At 38.1% G+C, this 20,512-nt stretch overlaps 1 protein-coding gene across 1 annotated transcript in view; it reads left to right on the forward strand.

The window, feature by feature from the left end:
• DNAH8 (dynein axonemal heavy chain 8) overlaps nucleotides 1-20,014 on the forward strand; it is a 167,268-nt gene extending 147,254 nt beyond the window's left edge. The window contains exons 83-92 of the mRNA XM_054162298.1: nucleotides 2,528-2,680; nucleotides 5,020-5,175; nucleotides 8,087-8,203; nucleotides 8,662-8,763; nucleotides 9,243-9,403; nucleotides 13,183-13,339; nucleotides 14,587-14,739; nucleotides 14,833-15,022; nucleotides 19,138-19,259; nucleotides 19,727-20,014. Coding sequence (XP_054018273.1) covers nucleotides 2,528-2,680; nucleotides 5,020-5,175; nucleotides 8,087-8,203; nucleotides 8,662-8,763; nucleotides 9,243-9,403; nucleotides 13,183-13,339; nucleotides 14,587-14,739; nucleotides 14,833-15,022; nucleotides 19,138-19,259; nucleotides 19,727-20,014 — 1,599 coding nt within the window. The remainder of the gene's footprint in view (nucleotides 1-2,527; nucleotides 2,681-5,019; nucleotides 5,176-8,086; nucleotides 8,204-8,661; nucleotides 8,764-9,242; nucleotides 9,404-13,182; nucleotides 13,340-14,586; nucleotides 14,740-14,832; nucleotides 15,023-19,137; nucleotides 19,260-19,726) is intronic.
• Nucleotides 20,015-20,512: the final 498 nt, after the last annotated feature.

Genomic DNA, 20,512 nt, shown 5'->3' on the forward strand with positions numbered 1-20,512 from the left:
AGGCTTTTCATTCTGTTGAAGTGGCTGTACCTGCCAAGCTACCCTATTACCTATCTGTTCACCAGAATATGCTTTCATATGTTCAGGGGGAGTATTCATCAAAAGATAGGTAAAAATTTCAAGATAGAATCACTGAGATTTAAAATTGAACTCCTCAGAGTATTTGACAACTATTAGATTCCCTGGGTCTCTGGAAGCACAAATGGTGAAAAATGAGATCACAAGACAGAGCACTCTGCAAGGACAATGTCCTTTTGAGACTGTTGTAGATTGATGATCAAGATAGTTTCAGATTTCCATCTGAACTAAACAGCTATTTTGTCCCCCTATTCTCTAATGTTTAATCATAATGAGATGAAGAAATGGTTCTTTAGACTTCTGCAGAGTTCTGTCATCTTATTCTGGCTTCAGTCGTAAAGTACTTCAGAGCCTTTCCAGGACTTCCTGTCTTTCATACAGAGAACAGAAAGGGTCCAACTGTATTATAGAATTCCAACTGTATTATAGAGTCATTAAATACATTGTCACAGAAGGGACCCATAAAGCTCGTCCAGTACAACCACTCCCCTGCTATGAGCAGGAACATCTTCAAGTAGATAATTTCCTCCTTTCTTCATTTCTTCATTCCTATCTTCATTTGAGACAAAAGAGTAATATCTTGTCAGATATTTATTCATTTGACTATAATACAGTTTGTTTTCTCTTTTTCTATTATGGACAAGTATATAATACTTATGTTTAGCCTTTACTGCACACTTTCTATACATTACTGCATAATCCAAATTTCTTGGTTATGGAAATTCTCTATATTTTTTCTCCATAACCTCTCAAGTCCTACCAACTGTGGCACCAGTAACTAGAATATAGATGTGTCCCACTTTAGAAAAAGAATTCTATTTATAGATGATGTCATTTTTTGGATACATACATATCTCATACTTCCTTATGGGGGAGGTTTAGGTTGGATGTTAGGAAGAAGTTCTATGCAGAGAGAGTGATTGCCCATTGGAATGGGCTGCCCGGGGAGGTGGTGGAGTCACCCTTGATGGGGTGCTTGGTGTCATGGTTTAGTTGTTTAGGTGGGTTGGATTGGTTGAGGGGTTGGACATGATGATCTTGGAGGTCTCTTCCAACCTGTTTTTTTGATGATGATGATGATGATGTCTAGAATGGTCACGATCAACCTCCAGTACATTGGAATAGTGAAAACTGGAGAGTCCCTGCCTTTCTCTTGCCCTCAATTCAGGGCACAAGGATATTCAAAACAGCACTCCAGTAGAGCTGCTAATAACAATTTCTGAAATCAGTGCCTTGGCAGTGTGCGTATTTTACAGAGAGAAGGATACGTGAACATCAGATTTTAAAGATGAAAATAAAATTAGTGACTATGAAGAAAAATATCTAGGGCTTTTCTTACCTCAGGCCAAGGGTATATAATATGGTTAAAATGCTGTGCTCTGTTACAGGTAGATAATTTTCAAAAACTGAGCCTGGTTCATTTATAAACGTGGCAAAACGATTTAAGATCTTCTTTAAAAAAAAATGGATCCCCGTGAAAGAAGGAAAAAACCTCCTTCACCTAGGTGTTCATTTTTCAGGGGGGTGTGGGGGGAGGCAGGGGTGTTTGTTATTTGTTTTGGTTTGTTATTTAGTTTTGTTTGTTTTGTGTTTGTTTTGTTTAGTTTAGTTTTTTTAACATCCATCAGTTCGTCATGGATATTTCAATCATTTTTTGTCACCAAATGTTATTTATTTCTTTTTAAATGAGCTAAGCCAAAATTGCCAAAATGAAATTGCAAGCTGTAATGAAATCCACACATCACTGTTTAGAACTGATTAAATAATGCTCCATTTTAAGACCAGGCTTTTGATTCATCAGACTTCTAAAGTGAAGCTATGAAAGTTGATTGAATTTAAATTCATAAGCGGAAGTGCAATTTGAGAGTTGAACAAGACAAAAATTAGTATGTGGAGGCTGAATTTAATGCAAATACATTTATTGGAAATAAACTAATTGCAGTATAAAAATTTGAGTCTTATTACCACTTCTTTACACTTTATATTCTGTTATTAACATATTTTTTTTAAAAGATAAATTCTTTAGAGTTCAGCTGTTAATTTTCCACTCGCATCTGATGGCAGGATTGTTTAGCCCTAGTGTTTGCTAGGACAGGAATTACTTCTTTTTGCCACTAGGTAGCACTGATAGTTTACTTAAAATACTAGCTCTAGCTATGTTATTTTCATTATGAGCAAAGGGTTATGGCAAGAACTTTTGCACTAACTCTTCCCATTTGCTTTAACTGTTACAATATCATAGCATACAAAATATAATCCATATTTGGGAACAGGCCCAAAGAAAAAACAAAACAAAACAAAAGCCTAAAAACCCCCAACAACAACAACAAAACCCCCATCCCAATTCACACAGAAACAAATTTTATTCTAATATAGAAAGTTGATTTTAGCCTTATGAATAATAACTTGTTCTAAATTTTATATGGTAATAGTCAATATTCTTGTTTAGGGAGGCTGGGTGTTACTTCAGAATTGTCATCTTGGACTGGATTTCATGGATGAACTAATGGAGACCCTTCTGAATGCTGAGATAAAGGATGAGACATTTCGAGTTTGGATAACTACTGAACCACATCCTAAATTCCCAATTACGTTGCTACAGGTTTGTTCAAATATTTAATTGAGGTACCTCATGCCATCAAAGTTATTTAAGATGTATATGGAATCAAAATAAATAGGAAAACATTCCAAACCCAAGAAAAAATGAATTTACCTTACAATGCAAATATCATTTTAAGCAGGAAATTGACTTACTAGTAACTGTATGTTCTCAAAGATGTGTGTTTGTGATTTACACTAATTCTATACACAGAAACACTTGAGTCAAAACTATGAGGCTTTACTTTTATCTCTTTTTGCCCAAGCAGTTGCCTTGTGAACAGATTATTGCTCTCAACTGCTTGTAGACTCCTCCAGATTTCCCTGTCTGAAATGAAGAATAAAGTGTACAGAACACATATAAACAACATATCTCAAAGACCAATATCTACCAAGAAGTAACCTTATTTTTCTTGGATAAACTATAAATGGTTGTTCTGTACATCTCAGAGACACATTTATCATTAATATCAGAAAAATTATCTAAACTCTTACAAAGTGCAATTAAGTCACTTAGGATGGTTCCTAGCATTCCTGCAGTGGGTCATGATGCTAATTAATGTCTCCTGTAATGTCTATATGTTGACACTTCTGTGTTCACAGACCCCTTTCCTCTTAGTAACAGTGGGAGTCTTCTTAGTGGTTATCATTCTTTCTATAAAAATAGATACCATACCTGATATTTGGATGTAAATGGGGGAAAGGTTTTCTTGAATGAATCTAGGAGGCAATCTTTGGTAAGAAATGTATTTAACTGTGGAAAAACACTCTGTATGGAAAGGTAATTGTATGGACCTACATTCTCTTGCATTCTCGCAACAGAAAATGGCATCATCCTGCATCTTCAAGGGGTTTATGAATAGTGAGGTACATATGTACACATTTAGGTAAAAGTGAGAATAGAGAAGTGAAAATGTTGAATCTCTCAGAGAGAAGATGAATCTTCACTGGATTTATTTCAAATGCTTCATGTGAATTCCCAGTCCATAGTGTCACATTAACTGTTAAAACATTACTCGTGTATTGCAGAAAATTAACAACTGACCAACCAAAGATCAGCCCCATCTCAGAAGAAAGGAGAGAATAATTTGCCTTTCTTTACACAGAATATTCATCAAAACCTGAACAGGCTATCCCTTGAAATACTGGAAAGACTGATTCCCATTTAGTCTGGTGCTCTAGTTTGTTCATGTGCAGATAGGTCCTTGCAGAAGACTGGACCTTATCCCTGAGATTGCTTGGGGTCTGCAGCCCAGAAACAAGTTTGAGAGACTGAAGTTGAAAAGTTATTCCTTAAAAATAACTGAACTTCTTTACCATAAACATGGAGATAGTGACACTGCCAGATGAATTATATATTTATGGGGTCTTTTATTTAAAGTCTCTCAGAAGTAGAAGCACCTCAGAGCTTTGCTTGCATTCAGCCCATGGGGAGCCTCGTAATTACTATCCTTTCAATGCATGCTACCCGCCATGTTACACAAATCAGCCAGACAAATACTGATGGAGGAGCAAAGTATTCAGGTTTTATTTAGGTTCCTTCAGCATTTATAATTGTATCATAGAACAGAGATTCTGGGAAAGTCAATCTGTCTAACATGTTCAGTTGTGCCCCATGAACATTACCCAGCACTGGAATGGAATTGTCCATAGGGGTATGCAGTTACAAGATTCTCTGGCATGAAAACCTTTGCTAGCTAAGGCTCCTCAGAAAACTTGCAGGTATCATTTGACAATTGAAATTTTATAGCAACTTAACCAATTTCCATGAACATAAGGGGCTGTATTCTGTGGGACTGTGGCAGTTTACTGCCACAAGTGTGAATTCCATGCCTGCTGACCAGAGTGCCCAGGAATACTCTCAAATAAATCTAATTTACTGCTGCAGGCATAGCCATAGAGTCAAGGGTAGCTGCTGTGAACATAAAGATGTCATCTGAGGAGGTGAAATTTCTTTTTATTTCCTGTGAAATCCTGGAATATGACAGAGTTCTTGTCTGGATAGTTCTCTTTTATGATTCAAACACTGAATCAGGGAAAGAGTACCATATGATGCCTTTTGAGAAGCAAGTCAGATGTTTCCAGGTTGTCAATGGAAATAAATAAATGGACACGTGTTGGTGGTGGTTCTGAACAACATATACTGGAGGTCTACATTCAGAGTATTTTGGGGCCTAATCTAGTGTCATGCTTTTATGCAGTTTATAGTATAGCTGCATAACAACTTTTTCTCACCAGCGCTTCATCAATTTACATTTGGTTTTTTAACTAATAGACATATTTAATGTTGCCATATTTGTTTCAGTAAACAAATCTAATTCCTTTATCTCTTTCACATGACAGATTGCTATAAAGTTCACAAATGAACCTCCCCAAGGTATACGTGCTGGACTGAAAAGAACATTTTCTGCAATTAATCAGGATCTGTTAGATGTTAGCAATATGCCTGTGTGGAAACCTTTGCTTTACACTGTAGCCTTCCTGCACTCTACAGTTCAGGTATTTCTTATGAGGCTTGCAAGCAAGGTTATAATAGGTTATAAGGTTATAAATGGAGTCACTTTAATAGAGGTTCCTGAAAATACACATTCTGATGTTTATTGGAGTATCATGTTGCAGGGCAGACGTTTTAATTTCTATAATCTATATCTCAGTTTCTTATTCTCATAATTGCTTTTAAAAATGTGCACAATTGTACTCAATTTTCATTCTATGGGCTTTTCCTGAGATCTCTTTTTCTCTTCTTACTTTATCTGTCCAAAAGGTGGTCATTTGGTGTAAGGCAAAAAGCTCTCTCTTCAGTCAATAGAAATACATATAAGCACACCAAAATAGAAAATCAACTTATCTGTCTTAGCTGTCCATTCACTCTGTTGATTTTAAAGGTAATCTAGATGCCTTGCTTAGAATAGCTGCCTAATTTCTAGAAAGCTAACATTATGACTTGCTGGAACGAGTCCAGAGAAGAGCAACAAAGTTGGTGAGGGGTTTGGAACATAAGCCCTACGAGGAGAGGCTGAGGGAGCTGGGGTTGCTTAGCCTGGAGAAGAGGAGACTCAGGGGTGACCTTATTACTCTCTACAACTACCTGAAGGGAGGTTGTAGACAGACGGATGTTGGTCTCTTCTCCCAGGCAAGCAGTACCAGAACAAGAGGACACAGTCTCAGGCTGCGCCAGGGGAGGTTCAGGCTGGATGTTAGAAAAAAGTTCTATACAGAAAGAGTGATTGCCCATTGGAATGGGCTGCCTGGGGAGGTGGTGGAGTCGCCATCACTGGAGGTTTTTAGGAGAAGACTTGACGGGGTGCTTGGTGCCGTGGGTTAGTTGCTTGGGCGGTGTTGGATTGGTTGATGGGTTGGACGCGATGATCTTGAAGGTCTCTTCCAACCTGGTTTATTCTATTCTATTCTATGTATAATGCAGCTCAAGCATTTACTGTCTTATTTTCATTTTATTTTACCTGTGTCAATGTTTTCTATATTAATTCCAACGTGAGCACAATGATATTAAGTACTTTGTACTTAAAAGATATATAAGTTTTGCGATCACATTAATTACCAATTCTGAGCTCTCTGAATACACTTTATTTTCATCAAGGATCTCAAAACAGTTATGAAACACTATTTAAGCCCTAGGCTCTATTGAGCTGCTTGTATTTTCAGTGTATCAGGGAAGGACAGTTTGTTGGAAGTCCCTATTAAGATACAGTATTCTGCATTCTTCTTCTCCTTCTACCTTTTTATAGACAGAAAGTTTATGTCTTATAAACATAAATTTCTGTATACTGCCTCACAATTATAGTGTTCTTCTCATGGAACTAGACCTAAGCTTATTCATCCATCAGTACTTTTAAAAACTATTACAACTATTCAGCTGTTCAGAAAATGTATTTATAGATTGCCAGCCAGCAGACAATATATATATGTTGTCCCTCCTTTAAACTGACCAGTTCCTAGTATCTTTGGTAACAAGATTGCTATGATAAATATAGCTTAAGACGTAATTCAGGGGTTTTAGCAGAAAATCATTATACCTTTCTGCAAGGTGTTACTGGTTAATGCTGTCTCATCTGCTTATAAACAATACTTGATTTTTGGGGGAAGGGAAAAAGTTCTTGGTTGTTGGGGTTTTTTTTTCGAGTTCTAGCTCTTTTCAGATATTGTAGCTAAGGGCCTTAATCGTTACTGAAGTACATTTCAAAGATTGTCAGTCATTGCTGACCTGGTAATTTAAACTTAATTATTTTAACACATAGTTAATTTTAGAATGTCAGTATTATGCTGTTTATTATTTTAATAAATGTTGGCATTACTCAGCAATTTAGTTCTTAAATTCTTGGATAAATTTGGTTTGCATTCTGAGAAAACTCAAGTAATGTAACTGAGGTGGCTAAAACAAAGAATAGAATAGAATAGAATAGAATAGAATAGAATAGAATAGAATAGAATAGAATAGAATAGAATAGAATAGAATAGAATAGAATAGAATTAACAAGGTTGGAAGAGACCTTTGAGATCATCATGTCCAACCTATCATCCAACACTATCTAATCAACTAAACCACAGCATCAAGCACCCCTTCGAGTCTCTTCTTAGACACCTCCAATAATGGTGACTCCACCAGCTCCCTGGGCAGCATATTCTAATGGCCAATCTCTCTTTCTGGGAAGAACTTCTTCCTAACATCCAGCCTAAGCCTCCCCTGGTGTAGCTTGAGACTGTGTCCTCTTGCTCTGGTGCTGGTTGCCTGGGAGAAGAGACCCACCTGGCTACAACCTCCCTTCAGGTAGCTGTAGACAGCAAGAAGGTTTCCCCTGAGCCTCCTCTTCTGCAGACTAAGCAACCCCAGCTCCCTCAGCCTCTCCTCATAGGGCTTGTGCTCCAAACCCCTCCCCAGCTTTGTTGCCCTTCTCTGGACACCTTCCAGCAACTCAACATCTTTCCTAAACTGAGGGCCCCTGAACTGGACACAGGACTCAAGTTGTGGCCTAACCAGTGCTGAGTCCAGGGGCACAATGACCTCTCTGCTGCTGCTGGCCACACCGTTCCTGATACAAAGTGGTTAGAAATCTGATAGTGTTGGATGTTTAAAATGGGCTGCAGATTAGATTCCATTGCTTATATATTTAACTATTTTGCTATTGCTGCAAGTGTAATACTTTTGTTTTCTATTATGTATGCAATAATAAATTTTAATAACGTGGTGGTGGCAGCCTTATAATAAAGTCGTGAATTTTGAAACAAGTATATTTATCCCTCATGATGCAAGTTTTGTGGGACATGGTGCTTTCCTAGGCTAGACTCCTTCTCCCTTTTGATTCTTTGCTCCACTATTATTATTAAACTTTAATAATGGCACAAAAATATGTGTTGTTTCATAAATGTATTTGGTTTTAATTGTATCCCTAAGGAACGCCGGAAGTTTGGGCCTTTGGGTTGGAATATTCCCTATGAATTTAACTCAGCAGATTTTACAGCCAGTGTTCAGTTTATACAAAATCACCTAGATGAATGTGACATCAAGAAGGTGAATACTCATATTTGTATACAGTATATTTAATTTCTTTGTACAGTATCTGGAATTGGGTTTTTCTTCATGTTAGTCTTTATTCATGGCTACAATTTCAGTGCAGCTTCTAACAAACAGAGTTGCAGACTCTCTGTGAGATAGTCAGGCTGAAATACTTTGTGTGATATCATCCACATAAAAAAACGTAATTTTGAGAACTTCAGAATTGGGTCTTGATATTTTCAATACATTATCAGGTCATATGAGTAATGAGATGTATTTTTAACAGCAAGATCAAGCCCAACTTTACTTTAGAATTATAGACCTGAGCTCAGAAATTACATTAGAAATAAAGTTTTGGTGGTTTTTTTTTTTTGTCCCAACTGATTATTTTGGCTTGCATTCTAGAGCATTTTGAGGTTTGGATGTTACAAATTTAAACATTATAACTACAGTCTTTCATTTACTGCATCCAGGGGATATCATGGAATACAGTGCGCTACATGATTGGAGAAGTACAGTATGGAGGCCGAGTCACAGATGACTTCGATAAACGTCTTCTGAATTGTTTTGCAAGGGTAGGAGACCTTCAAAATACAGTTATTTGTCGTTCCTATTGGCAGCTGCAATACAGAAATCAAAATACCTTCTTGCTGCTGAACATGCACTTCTTCCAACAGTTTATAGGACTATTCAAGTAAATGCATTTTTCAAAACATTCTTTGATACTGTGGTACTGAGATTCTTCCTCTGGATTTCTTTTTAGTGAGGAGCAGAAACTATTAAAATTACTTAGCTGGAATTCAAACGTAGAAGACATAACTCTTAATGATTTACTTGTGTATCCAAGTAAAATTAGAATAGAGTAGAGTAGAGTAGAGTAGAGTAAAGTAGAGTAGAGTAGAATAGAATAGAATAGAATAGAATAGAATAGAATAGAATAGAATAGAATAGAATAGAATAGTTAAAACAAGAACTCCATGAATAAAAATGAGATTTAAAAACTCTAAGTAGCAAAGTAATTGTGGTTTGGGTTTTGCCTCCATTTTTTCCACAGGTATGGTTTAATGAAAAGATGTTTGACAGCACTTTCTGTTTTTACACTGGATATAAAATTCCAGTGTGCAAAACCCTGGAACAGTATTTTGAATACATCCAGTCACTCCCTGCCATGGACAGTCCAAAGGTCTTTGGTCTTCATCCTAATGCTGATATTACGTGAGTAAAGCAGAGACCCTTTCTTCTAGTATTTGGAGATATATTCCTATGAAGTGTATTTTTCATAGGAAACTTCTATGAATTTCACTACAAGCATGCTTTTGGATGCAACTGTAAGCCTTTGTTGCCATCAGTCTTCAGTTATTTAAATGAGGCTTTTCAACAGTGCCATGTACTAACTCTGTTTAAAATTTTATCTTTGAAGTAATTCACTTTTTCATTCCAAATAACGTATGAAACAGCTTGGCTTTTATTTCCTTCCAATATTATGTGTCCTGTGAAAGGATATGAATCATCTTGTTGGGTTTTTTTATCACTGAAGTTCGTAATAATTCTGCCATAAATGATTGCATTTTCATTACGTCCACATTCATTGCTTCTTAACATAGCTTTTTCTAATTTTAAACAAAACAAGTGTTATTCAAATGCCCAATTACTGTGGAAACCTAACAGTTTCTAACAGTTTTGGATAAAACTATAATTTCCTATAATATTTCAGCCTCAAATTTGAGGGGCTGATGCCACATTAAAACCCCAATATTCTAAGCATGCTGTGGGAACAGTGCAGTTTTATTGTCAACTCTGCCTAGCACCTAACATTTTAAATACATACTTCTGAAGAAAAGAATGCAAGAGTGATTCTGTTTCAAGTAATTCTCTGATACTTGCAAGAACTCCCTTCCAGAACTGATTAAAAAAGAGCCAAGATTTAACAGAGAGCTAGACAAGGTCTTATAAAGAGAGACATACTTTAGATCCAAAATCTAATTTGCAGGAGGAAACTTGAGACTAACAGTGTTAAGGTAGCTTTAATGAGTAGGAATAGCTCTTCCATTTCTTTCTAATACTGTGTTTTTCTTCTGCCTGGTATATCAGCCCATTCCTGCTACTTTATAATTTTTATGGCCATTTTCACAGAATCACAGGATGTTAGGGGCTGGAAGTGAACTCGAAAGAGCATCTGGTCCAACCCCCCTGCTAGACCAGGATCACCTATAACAGATCACACAGGAACACATCCAGGAGGGTTTTGAATATCTCCAGAGAGGGAGACTCCACAACCCCCCTGGGCAGCCTGTTCCAGAGTTCCAACACCCTCACAGAAAAAGAACTTTTCTTCATGTGTTTACATGAGGAAAATTTTTGTAGGTATTTCTTTTAGAGTTTGGGGAAAATGTTTCACAGCTTCCTGGTTTTTTTCCACATCTTATCACAGTCTCTATAGACATCTGTGCAAGTACACTGTCTGTCTCAATTTCATGTTTGACACACAGACCATACGATACAGAAAGTCACATTCAAATTCTCCTTAAAATATCCTAGCAGGTTATCTTGGAGTATGTGGAAGGCAAACTGCTAGAATTGGAACCCTGAGACAACCTGGTCCTCTCCATTTTACTATTACTCAGGACAAGAGAGACCTTTGTTCTCATGTGTTCAGTAGGACAGTTTTCCAGTTTGGCCAAAAGCTGTAATACTTCACTAAATGTCAATATTTACATCTCCTTAGGATTAATATCTGAAATTATTGCAAGTGGTTTCAACTTGCTATCTGAATCATAGGCCCTGCAAAGACAAAATAGTTTATGAGGCAGCTGAGAAGGCAAGGAGTAGTTTGACAATCTTCTGTCAACTCCTGTCTCCAGTTGGTCCCATACTGAAGCTTTACATCTAACTGAATTTTTGTGAAGCTATTGCAAGCTGTTATTAACCAACCGAAGACAGAGCAGAACTGAGTATCATTGTCATTGGTGAATATAAGATTTTGAATGTCACATTAATACGGACTTGTAATTGCTGTTTTCTACACAAAGTTGAGGTAATGTTTCAATCAAACTGTATTTCTCTTAGTCTTAACTTCCAGTATAGAAAATCTGTAATGTCACAGACTCCAGCTATCAAAATGTGATAGGGTGTTGAATCCAAACTCTCTAAAAACATATTCTTAATAATTTTTATTTTGGAGCAAAACAAAATCCATATAAAATTGCAACTTTTTTACTTCTTATGACAAAATATATATATATACGTAATTATGTACAACAAAGTAATAGGAGGAGATTGGTGTCATATGAAGGTTGAAAAGTAAAACCAACCTGCAAAATCATGCTTGAGGCACTATAAAGATATGTTCTGTATCAGAACATATGCTGTATGTTCCTTATGTAGCTGATTCCATAAAGTACTCCCTTGAGTCCTGTGTCCAGTTCTGGGCCCCTCAGTTTAAGAAGGACATTGAGACACTTGAACGTGTCCAGAGAAGGACAACAAGGCTGTTGAGAGGCCTCGAGCACAAGCCCTATGAGGAGAGGCTGAGGGAGCTGGGATTGTTTAGCCTGGAGAAGAGAAGGATCAGGGGTGACCTCATTGCTCTCTACAACTACCTGAAAGGTGGTTGTAGCCAGGAGGGGGTTGGTCTCTTCTCCCAGGCAACCAGCACCAGAACAAGAGGACACGGTCTCAAGCTGCGCCAGGGGAGTTTTAGACTCAAAGTGAGGAGAAAGTTCTTCACTGAGAGAATCATTCATCATTGGAATGTGCTGCCCAGGGAGGTGGTGGAGTCACCATCCCTGGAGGTGTTCAAGAGGAGATTGGACGTGGCACTTGGTGCCATGGTCTAGTCATGAGGTCTGTGGAGACAGGTTGGACTTGATATTCCTTGGGGTCTCTTCCAACCTTAGTTATACTGTGACACTGTGATACTGTAAAGGTGGACAATGCTTGCACTGGAATACCCACACATACACTACTATGTTTTCTTATTGCCTCTCATACCTCTATGCCACCAGATAGCATAATAAGAAGTATTGATGTGAAGGACTGACATGGTTTACTATCTTTTACCATCAAATACCACAGGAATTTAATTCTTTTCCCTTTTTTTTTTTTTTTTTTTTGGTATTGACTCAGAGCATAAATTTACATTGGTGCTCCCCACACCATAGTATGGAACTTTGTTGTAAATCTAGCAGTTTTTATCATTAATCCTGATCACCTTAAAGCATTAATAAAGGGGCAGCTTGCAGTTATGCCTCCAATTTTTCTTTCTTCTGCAATCCACTGTTAGAAGGCAACTAAATGAGGAAAGTAGTCTTTCTTGTTACAATTTTATCTTTTTTATTGCTTCTTCCTAGGAAATAGCTCCTAAGAAGTCCTTCCCAGGCATAGACTTTTTTCATTCATAGAATCATAGAATCAATAAGGTTGGAAAAGACCTTAACGATCACCAAGTCCAACCTGTCACCCAACACCTCATGACTACTAAACCATGGCACCAAGTGCCACGTCCAATCCCCTCTTCAACACCTCCAGGGATGGTGACTCCACCACCTCCCTGGGCAGCACATTCCAATGGCTAACAGCTCTCTCTGTGAGGAACTTTCTCCTCACCTCGAGCCTAAAATTCCCCTGGAGCAGCTTGAGGCTGTGTCCTCCTTTCCTCAGAATCCCTAAAAATCATGCAATAAGCTATTTTGCCACCTCACAATCACAGCTTGCAGCACTCCTTCCTAGTCTGAGGGAGAAAACAAGCAAGTGTAAAACAGGGTGTGTAGATGAAAGTCCCTGTTCTTTACAGCCGTGGAAAACCTAATGTTCATGACCAATGTGTTATCTTTATACTGGACACAAAGGCTAACCATTTCTTTTGGGAGCTTTGATTTTTAGCCTGTCATGATACAGCATGGTTTTTATCAACTTTCAAATTGTGTGTCCCACAAAGTATCATTTAACTATTAGCAAATCCTATGTAATTTATAACATATTTCTTGTTTTCTCAGATACCAAAGTAATACAGCAGCTGATGTTCTGGATACTATTACCAACATTCAGCCTAAAGAAAGTGGTGCAGGATCTGGAGAAACTCGTGAAGCCATTGTTTATCGTTTAGCTGAAGACATGTTAGAGAAACTTCCTCCAGATTACATACCTCATAAGGCAAGATAATATTCATTGTTTTCTAACTGTTCTCTCTGCTGAGTTTTCACATGAGACATTCAAAAAAGGAAACTAGGCTGGGGTCATAGTGGCTGGAGAGCAGCCAGGCAGAAAGGGACCCTGGGGTACTGCTTGATAGCCACCTGAACATGAGCCAGCAGTGTACCCAGCTAGCCAAGAAGGTCAGTGGCATCCTGGCCTGTATCAGGAATAGTGTGGCCAGCAGGAGCAGGGAGGTCATTCTGCCCCTGGACTCAGCACTGGTTAGGCCACACCTCGAGTCCTGTGTCCAGTTCTGGGCCCCTCAGTTTAGGAAAGATGTTGAGTTGCTGGAAGGTGTCCAGAGAAGGACAACAAAGCTGGGGAGGGGTTTGGAGCACAAGCCCTATGAGGAGAGGCTGAGAGAGCTGGAATTGCTTAGCCTGGAGATGAGGAGGCCTAGGGGAGACGTCATTGCTGTCTACAGCTACTTGAAGGGAGGTTGTAGCCAGGTGGAGGTTGGTCTTTTCTCCCAGGCAACCAGCACCAGAGTAAGAGGACAAAGTCTCAGGCTGCCCCAGGGGAGGTTTAGGCTGGATGTTAGGAAGAAGTTCTTCATAGAAAGTGTGATTTGCCATTGGAATGGGTTGGCCAGGGAGGTGATGGAGTCACCATCACTGGAGGTGTTTAGGAAGAGACTGGATGGGGTGCATGGTGCCATGGTTTACTTGATTAGATAGTGTTGGATGATAGGTTGGACTTGATCTCAAAGGTCTCTTCCAACCTGGTTAATTCTATTCTATTCTATTCTATTCTATTCTATTCTATTCTATTCTATGCTAAACTAGTAGCAGAGTCAAGCAAAGAACCAACATTTTATTGCCGTCAGCATGAATCAGTATGAGGCTTTTTTATTTAGAATCAAAAGATCTAAGAGCTGGTCCTGGAGATATGTCATAGAGACTATTCTTTGGGGGGGGTGGGGGAGGTGGAGGGGGTGAAATCCAGTCCTTAACATTTGTGATAGCAGTCTTCTGAGCCTTCTGGATGAAGTCCTATGCCAGCAAAATCCTTAGTAATTGAGTAAAAAAATAACAAAATAAAGCCTGCACCACTTTTACGGGGATAAATATTAGTCAAATAATGTGAAGTACAAGTCAACTGTTCACTTTTCTGAACCCAGATTAAGATACTGTATATTACAACTTAACAGTTTTCCAGCAACTTAGATTTAACTAAATTCCTTCCCCTGCCCTCCTGTATTTTAGGTAAAAGAGCGTTTAATCAAAATGGGACACCTTAACTCAATGAATATTTTCCTTCGGCAAGAAATTGACCGAATGCAAAAGGTGATCACGATGGTCCGCAGCAGCTTGAATGACCTTAAATTAGCCATAGAAGGAACTATTGTTATGAGTGAGGCAAGTAAAGCAGCTTTGCCACACATGGAATATTGTGCTTTAAACTATTACCTTGATAGCTTTAGTTAATGTATTATGATGTCATTCCTTCAGAATCTGAGAGATGTCCTTGATAATATGTATGATGCTCGAATTCCTCAAGTATGGAAAAGAGTATCTTGGGATTCTTCAACGCTTGGATTCTGGTTTACTGAACTTTTGGAAAGAAATACTCAGTTCTCTACTTGGATATATGAAGGAAGACCAAAAGTGTTTTGGATGACTGGATTCTTTAATCCACAAGGTAAGGGTACTGAAAGGACTTGTGTTACGATGTAATCATAATGTAATGGGATTTACCACATAACTATTTTAATACTACACCTAGAAAAGATGTTTTCATTGTTGTCAGAGTATGTCATAGAAGATAAATGGGCTCAAAAAAGAGATTCAGACAAAGTCATGGGAAGCAAGTCCAGTGATGGCAATAAATATGACTGTCTAAACTCAACTGTCAGGTTGGGAGGTTCCTAAGATTCAGATTACTGAAATCTGGAAAAACATAGAAGTGAGAGGATTTATCTGTCATTTTATCTGTTGTTATTTTATTTCACTAAGCATCTGCTTGCATTTGCTGTCAGAGACAGGATGCTTGTACAGATGGCTTTTTAGTTTGACACATAAATACAGGTTTTATATTAAAAGAAGGAAAACATGTAGTTAACAAACAAAATACTTTATCTGGTTGACATATTAGTTGAGGGGACACCTTATTGCTCTCTGCAACTACCCAAAAGGAGGTTGTAGTGAGGTGGGTATTGGTCTCTTCTCCCTAGTAACAAGTGCCAGGATGAGAGGAAATAGCCTCAAGTTGCACCACAGGAGGTTTAGATTGGATATTAGAAGAAACTTGACTGAAAGGGTTATCAAAGACTGGAATGGGCTCCTCAGGGAGGTGGTTGAATTCCCATCCCTGGAGGTGTTTGAAAGAGGAGAGGTGTGGTGCTAATGGACATGGGTTAGCATCAGACTTAGTAGAGTTGGATTGTGGTTGGACTCAATGATCTTAAAGGTCTTTTCCAACCAAATTGACTCTATGATATGATACAGCTTCTAAAGAAAATACACTTAATGATACTGACCCAGCTTTTAAAGAAAATACCATTTTCTTGTGGTTTCAAACCAACCCATTTCAAAGTGTGCATTGCAAGTACAGATGAGCTTCAATCTAGAGCAAGATGTTATTGACATGCTGTACAGTAGCAACAGAAATATTACTCTTTTTTTACAGTGAAAGCAATCATTCAGGAACAACCTCTCCAGGGGAACGGTACAGTTCCTGTTGCTGAATGTTTTCAAGATGCAATTAGACAGGGTGCTAGATGATCTCCTTTAGGCTCCCTTTCCTGTGAAAGGTTGGACCAGGTGATCTTTTCAGGTCTCTTCCAACCTGGGCTGTTCTGTGATTCCATGAACTTGCCAGAATTTGTAGCAGTTATCTGTCTTTCACAGAGAATCATGAAACAGTATTTTTCACAGTGTTTACATTTCACAAGTATACTGCAAAGCACAAGCAGACATTATCTAGCATGATCTGCTATAGCTTGGTATATTTACCATTTATAGGAAAGAGGAAGAAAAACAAATTGTAATCATCTCCATGAATAACAAAGCTTGTTACTTTATTCGATGCATGTTCATAGAAGAAGCACACTTATGTTACACAACTGACCTTACAAAATTCTTGTGAAAAACTTACATGTAACAGCTACGAGGTTTTTTTCCTCGTTGGGGTTAAACTCTGAAATCCTAGAATATGAGTTATCTTTAGTGTATGATGCTTTTATTCTTACTGGCCTTTCTGTGACCAGAAGTGGAAAAAGTACTAATCACAGAACCACAGCTTGGAAGAGACCTCAAAGATCAGCCAGGCCAACTCTCAACTCAACAATGAAGGGTCAACACTAAACCACGTCCTTAAGCACCAGGTCCACACACTGCTTAAACACCCTGCAGGGACTCCACCACTTCCCTGGGAAGACCATTTCAATGTCTGATAACCCTCTCTGTGAAGAAATATTTCCTAATATCCAGCCTGAACCTCCCCTGGTGCAGTTTGAAACCATTTCCTCCAGTCCTGTCACTTGTCACCAAAGAGAAGAGGCTGGCTCCCTCCTCTTTCCAGCTTTCCTTCAGGTAGTTGTAGAGAGCGATAAGGCCTCCCCTCAGCCTCATCTCCAGACCAAACAACCCCAGCTCCCTCAGACACTCCAGGCCCTTCATGAGCCTTGTTGCCCTTCTCTGAACATGCACAAGCACTTCGAAGTTGGGGTGTTTTTTTTGGAATCACTCTCAGAAAAAGTTTTGATGCCTGGAGCACATTCAAATTATCATTTAAAGACAGTATTGAGATGCCAGTCAAAACATAATTCCATTTGCATCATAAATGGCACAGCTAGTAATCATACTGATCTCTGGTGATTGAAGAGCAGCACTTAGGATGGTATGAAAAAAGATAATGAACCAGATTCTTTTGACCAAAGACAATAGTTAGCCTAATAGCAAACAAACCTAAGACACAGATGGTCTTGAACTTGATGGTAGCTTAAAACTCTGTGTTCAAAAAGAAAGGAGAAAGAAGTCTGCTAAGTACAAAACTTGCTATTGCTAGACATGAGGTAAGAATAGAATAGAATAGAATAGAATAGAATAGAATAGAATAGAATAGAATAGAATAGAATAGAATAGAATAGAATAGAATAGCCCAGGTTGGAAGAGACCCTGAGCTATGGCAACTTACTGGGGGGGAAGCAGCAGCTCAGGAACATCTCCCATCCCCCCACCCAAAGAAGGACCACGGGGCGGTAACTACTACTCCTGCTCTCTCTTTCTCCATTGTCCTTCTCCCTCTCTCTCTCCCTTTGCTTCCTCTCTGTTCTGTTTATTCTCGCTCTCTCTTTAACAAATAGTCTCATCTTGATATATGCCCTCATTTGTGCCTTAATTTCACTCATGGGAATGTTCAAAAAAAGAACTGCATCTCCTTCCCAACCTTTGGATCAAGACAACTTAGAATAAGCAGGCTTATGAAAACACAAATATTGTATTATAGAGATATAATAAATTTTTTTAGCAAAATTTAGAAGCCTGAATAATGGTTTATTTATGCAAGAATATCTAGTATTTGAGACATTAATGTATGTTCAAGTACTACATTAATTATATGTATATCACACATTAGCATTAACTTCTAATTGGCTTTGTCCTAATTAGCATGTCAAACCACTTTAAATCTTGAAGTGCTGTCTTCTACTGCATAGCCATGTATTTTCATGATTTCTCCCCTGGCTTGTCTGTATTTCATTTGGTAGCTTTTCCTCCTTGTAGATATCTGACAGCCCACAAAACTCTAGTCTTCATTTCCTTTATGGCCTACCAAGAAGGAACCTGATGCCTTTTCATTTTCAAGTCTTTACAGTAATCACTCTTAAGTGTGCAGTTCTCTATGGTTAACTTTGCTCTCCTTGCCTCACTCTCATTCTGACAACTACAAGTAGTGCTTCATCCAGCATAAAATAGTAGCTATTCAGATTTTGGTGACTGAATTATCATCTTCTGAGACACTTATAGAGAAACAATCAGGCATTTGCTACAAGTGTTCCCATTCTGTGGGTTTTTTCCTCTTTACAACACATCCAAACCTCTTTACCTGCCCAGTTATTTTTTATCTTGTGTTTACACTGTCCACTCCTTTACCTCTCAAACCTTCTTTATTGCAAGCCTCTGTAAAGCCTGCTCCAAATAATACTGAAAAACCCACCAAACTCACTACCTGATTGTGTCATCCTCTACCTTAATATCTCTCTGGGCCTCCCATTTTTTCACTTACAGATCAAATATTTTTAATCCTTTGTAGGCACTTCCTCATCTAGATTCCCCACACTAATATAGTTACTTTTATTACCACATTCAGACATAGCTTTTCTGATTTCCATTAATGAATTTTATTATATTTTTTTCAAGTTTTCATTAACAAAAAGCCTTTTCCTTAAGTTGCCCCTACATAAATATCAGCTCACATAATTGGCATGTCTGCTTTCCCTCCTTGAAACAAACCTCTACCATAGATCCTGTAGCTGATTGCCTAACGATGATTTGTAAATCAGCATCTTGAGTCAACATTTGTTAAGAGTAGTAGCAAAGGAAAAAAAATAGTATATTATTTTCTGTACCACTTTAGTTCCTATTTTGACCCAAACCAAAGGTTTCTAATTAATCAGGTCATTAATTTTTTATAAAACTCTGACTATGTCTCTACCTTTCAGTGCAGAGCCACGCAGATTACTCAGCAAGATTTGGTTGGTTGGTTGGTTTCGGTATTGTGAGATACATACTAAATCTCTGGCTTAATTTCTTAAGGGTTTCTGACAGCAATGAGGCAAGAAGCAACTCGAGCACATAAAGGCTGGGCTTTAGACACAGTTACAATACACAACGAAGTGCTAAAGCAAAACAAAGACGAAATCAAAGCACCTCCTTCTGTACGTATGGCATGCAAGGATGTTTCAGTATTAATACCAGTGTTTAATTTATATTGTGCATCATTCAATCAATTTGCATTGCTAGAGGAAAAAGTTGCTACTGTATTCACCTCACTGTTTTTTCTCAGAACATGAGATTAGTTTTTCAGTTACAAAAATGTTTTAGTTGAAGAACGATTCCATTGTACCCATTCTTGAGTTTTGGAATTTATAGCAAACTTTAGATCAAATTTGGTACTGCGTGAGCTTTCTTTAGCGACTTTTATTGCCATCCATTCCAGTAGCATCATCTTCTGAACAGGGATGCTATTATAGTTTAAAATTAAATAGTCTGAGAAGATTCAATGTCAGATATTTTGTACTATAAAAAACCTCAGTGTATATTCCTTTTAATGTTTTAAGCCCATTACTCATTTTGCAATACAGATGCTTTATTTTGTGCGATGTATCTCTTGCTCTCCACACAGGAAGGAGTATATATCCATGGCCTGTACTTGGAAGGCGCAGGCTGGGACAGACTACATAGCAAACTCACTGAATCTACACCAAAGATTCTTTTTGTCCAGCTGCCTGTGGTGCATATATTTGCTGTGAATACAGCCAGGTCTAAGGATCCCAGGCTCTACCTTTGTCCTCTTTACAGGAAGCCCAGGAGGACAGATCTGAACTACATTACAGATATTTATTTAAGGACAGTAGTGTCTCCAGACCACTGGATACTGAGAGGAGTGGCTCTCCTGTGTGACATCAAGTAAACAGTTTCTCATACCATTAACAATATATGGCACACACAATCAATTATACGTGCAGTTCTTTTACTGCTTATTTGGTGGCCTTTGGTCATTATACTAGAAATGCCACTTGACTCTTGGCTTCACTCATTCATTTCTCTGATTCCAGTGCATTCAGTTTGTCTTGGCTATTTGGTGATAGTTTTAAAGCAAAGTTTTCAAAATAAGTTCACCAATTGCAATCTTTGTTTCCATTATATTACTCTAAAAAAAATGGTATTTGCTTTAATAATACAATTAACATAAAATAAAAAGTTGTTAAACCTCAAAAAATAAAAACTTTGCTTTTCATATTTTTTCTGACATATAGCTTTTAGCTTGCATTTCAGTGGCTTGTGATGACAACAGAAGACAATATTGTAGTATCATAGTATCAGTCAGGGTTGGAAGGGACCACAAGGATCATCTAGTTCCAACCCCCCTGCCATGGGCAGGGACACCTCACACTAGATCAGGCTGCCC

This window comes from Dryobates pubescens, chromosome 6, assembly GCF_014839835.1.
Source record: "Dryobates pubescens isolate bDryPub1 chromosome 6, bDryPub1.pri, whole genome shotgun sequence".
Lineage (NCBI taxonomy): Eukaryota > Metazoa > Chordata > Aves > Piciformes > Picidae > Dryobates > Dryobates pubescens.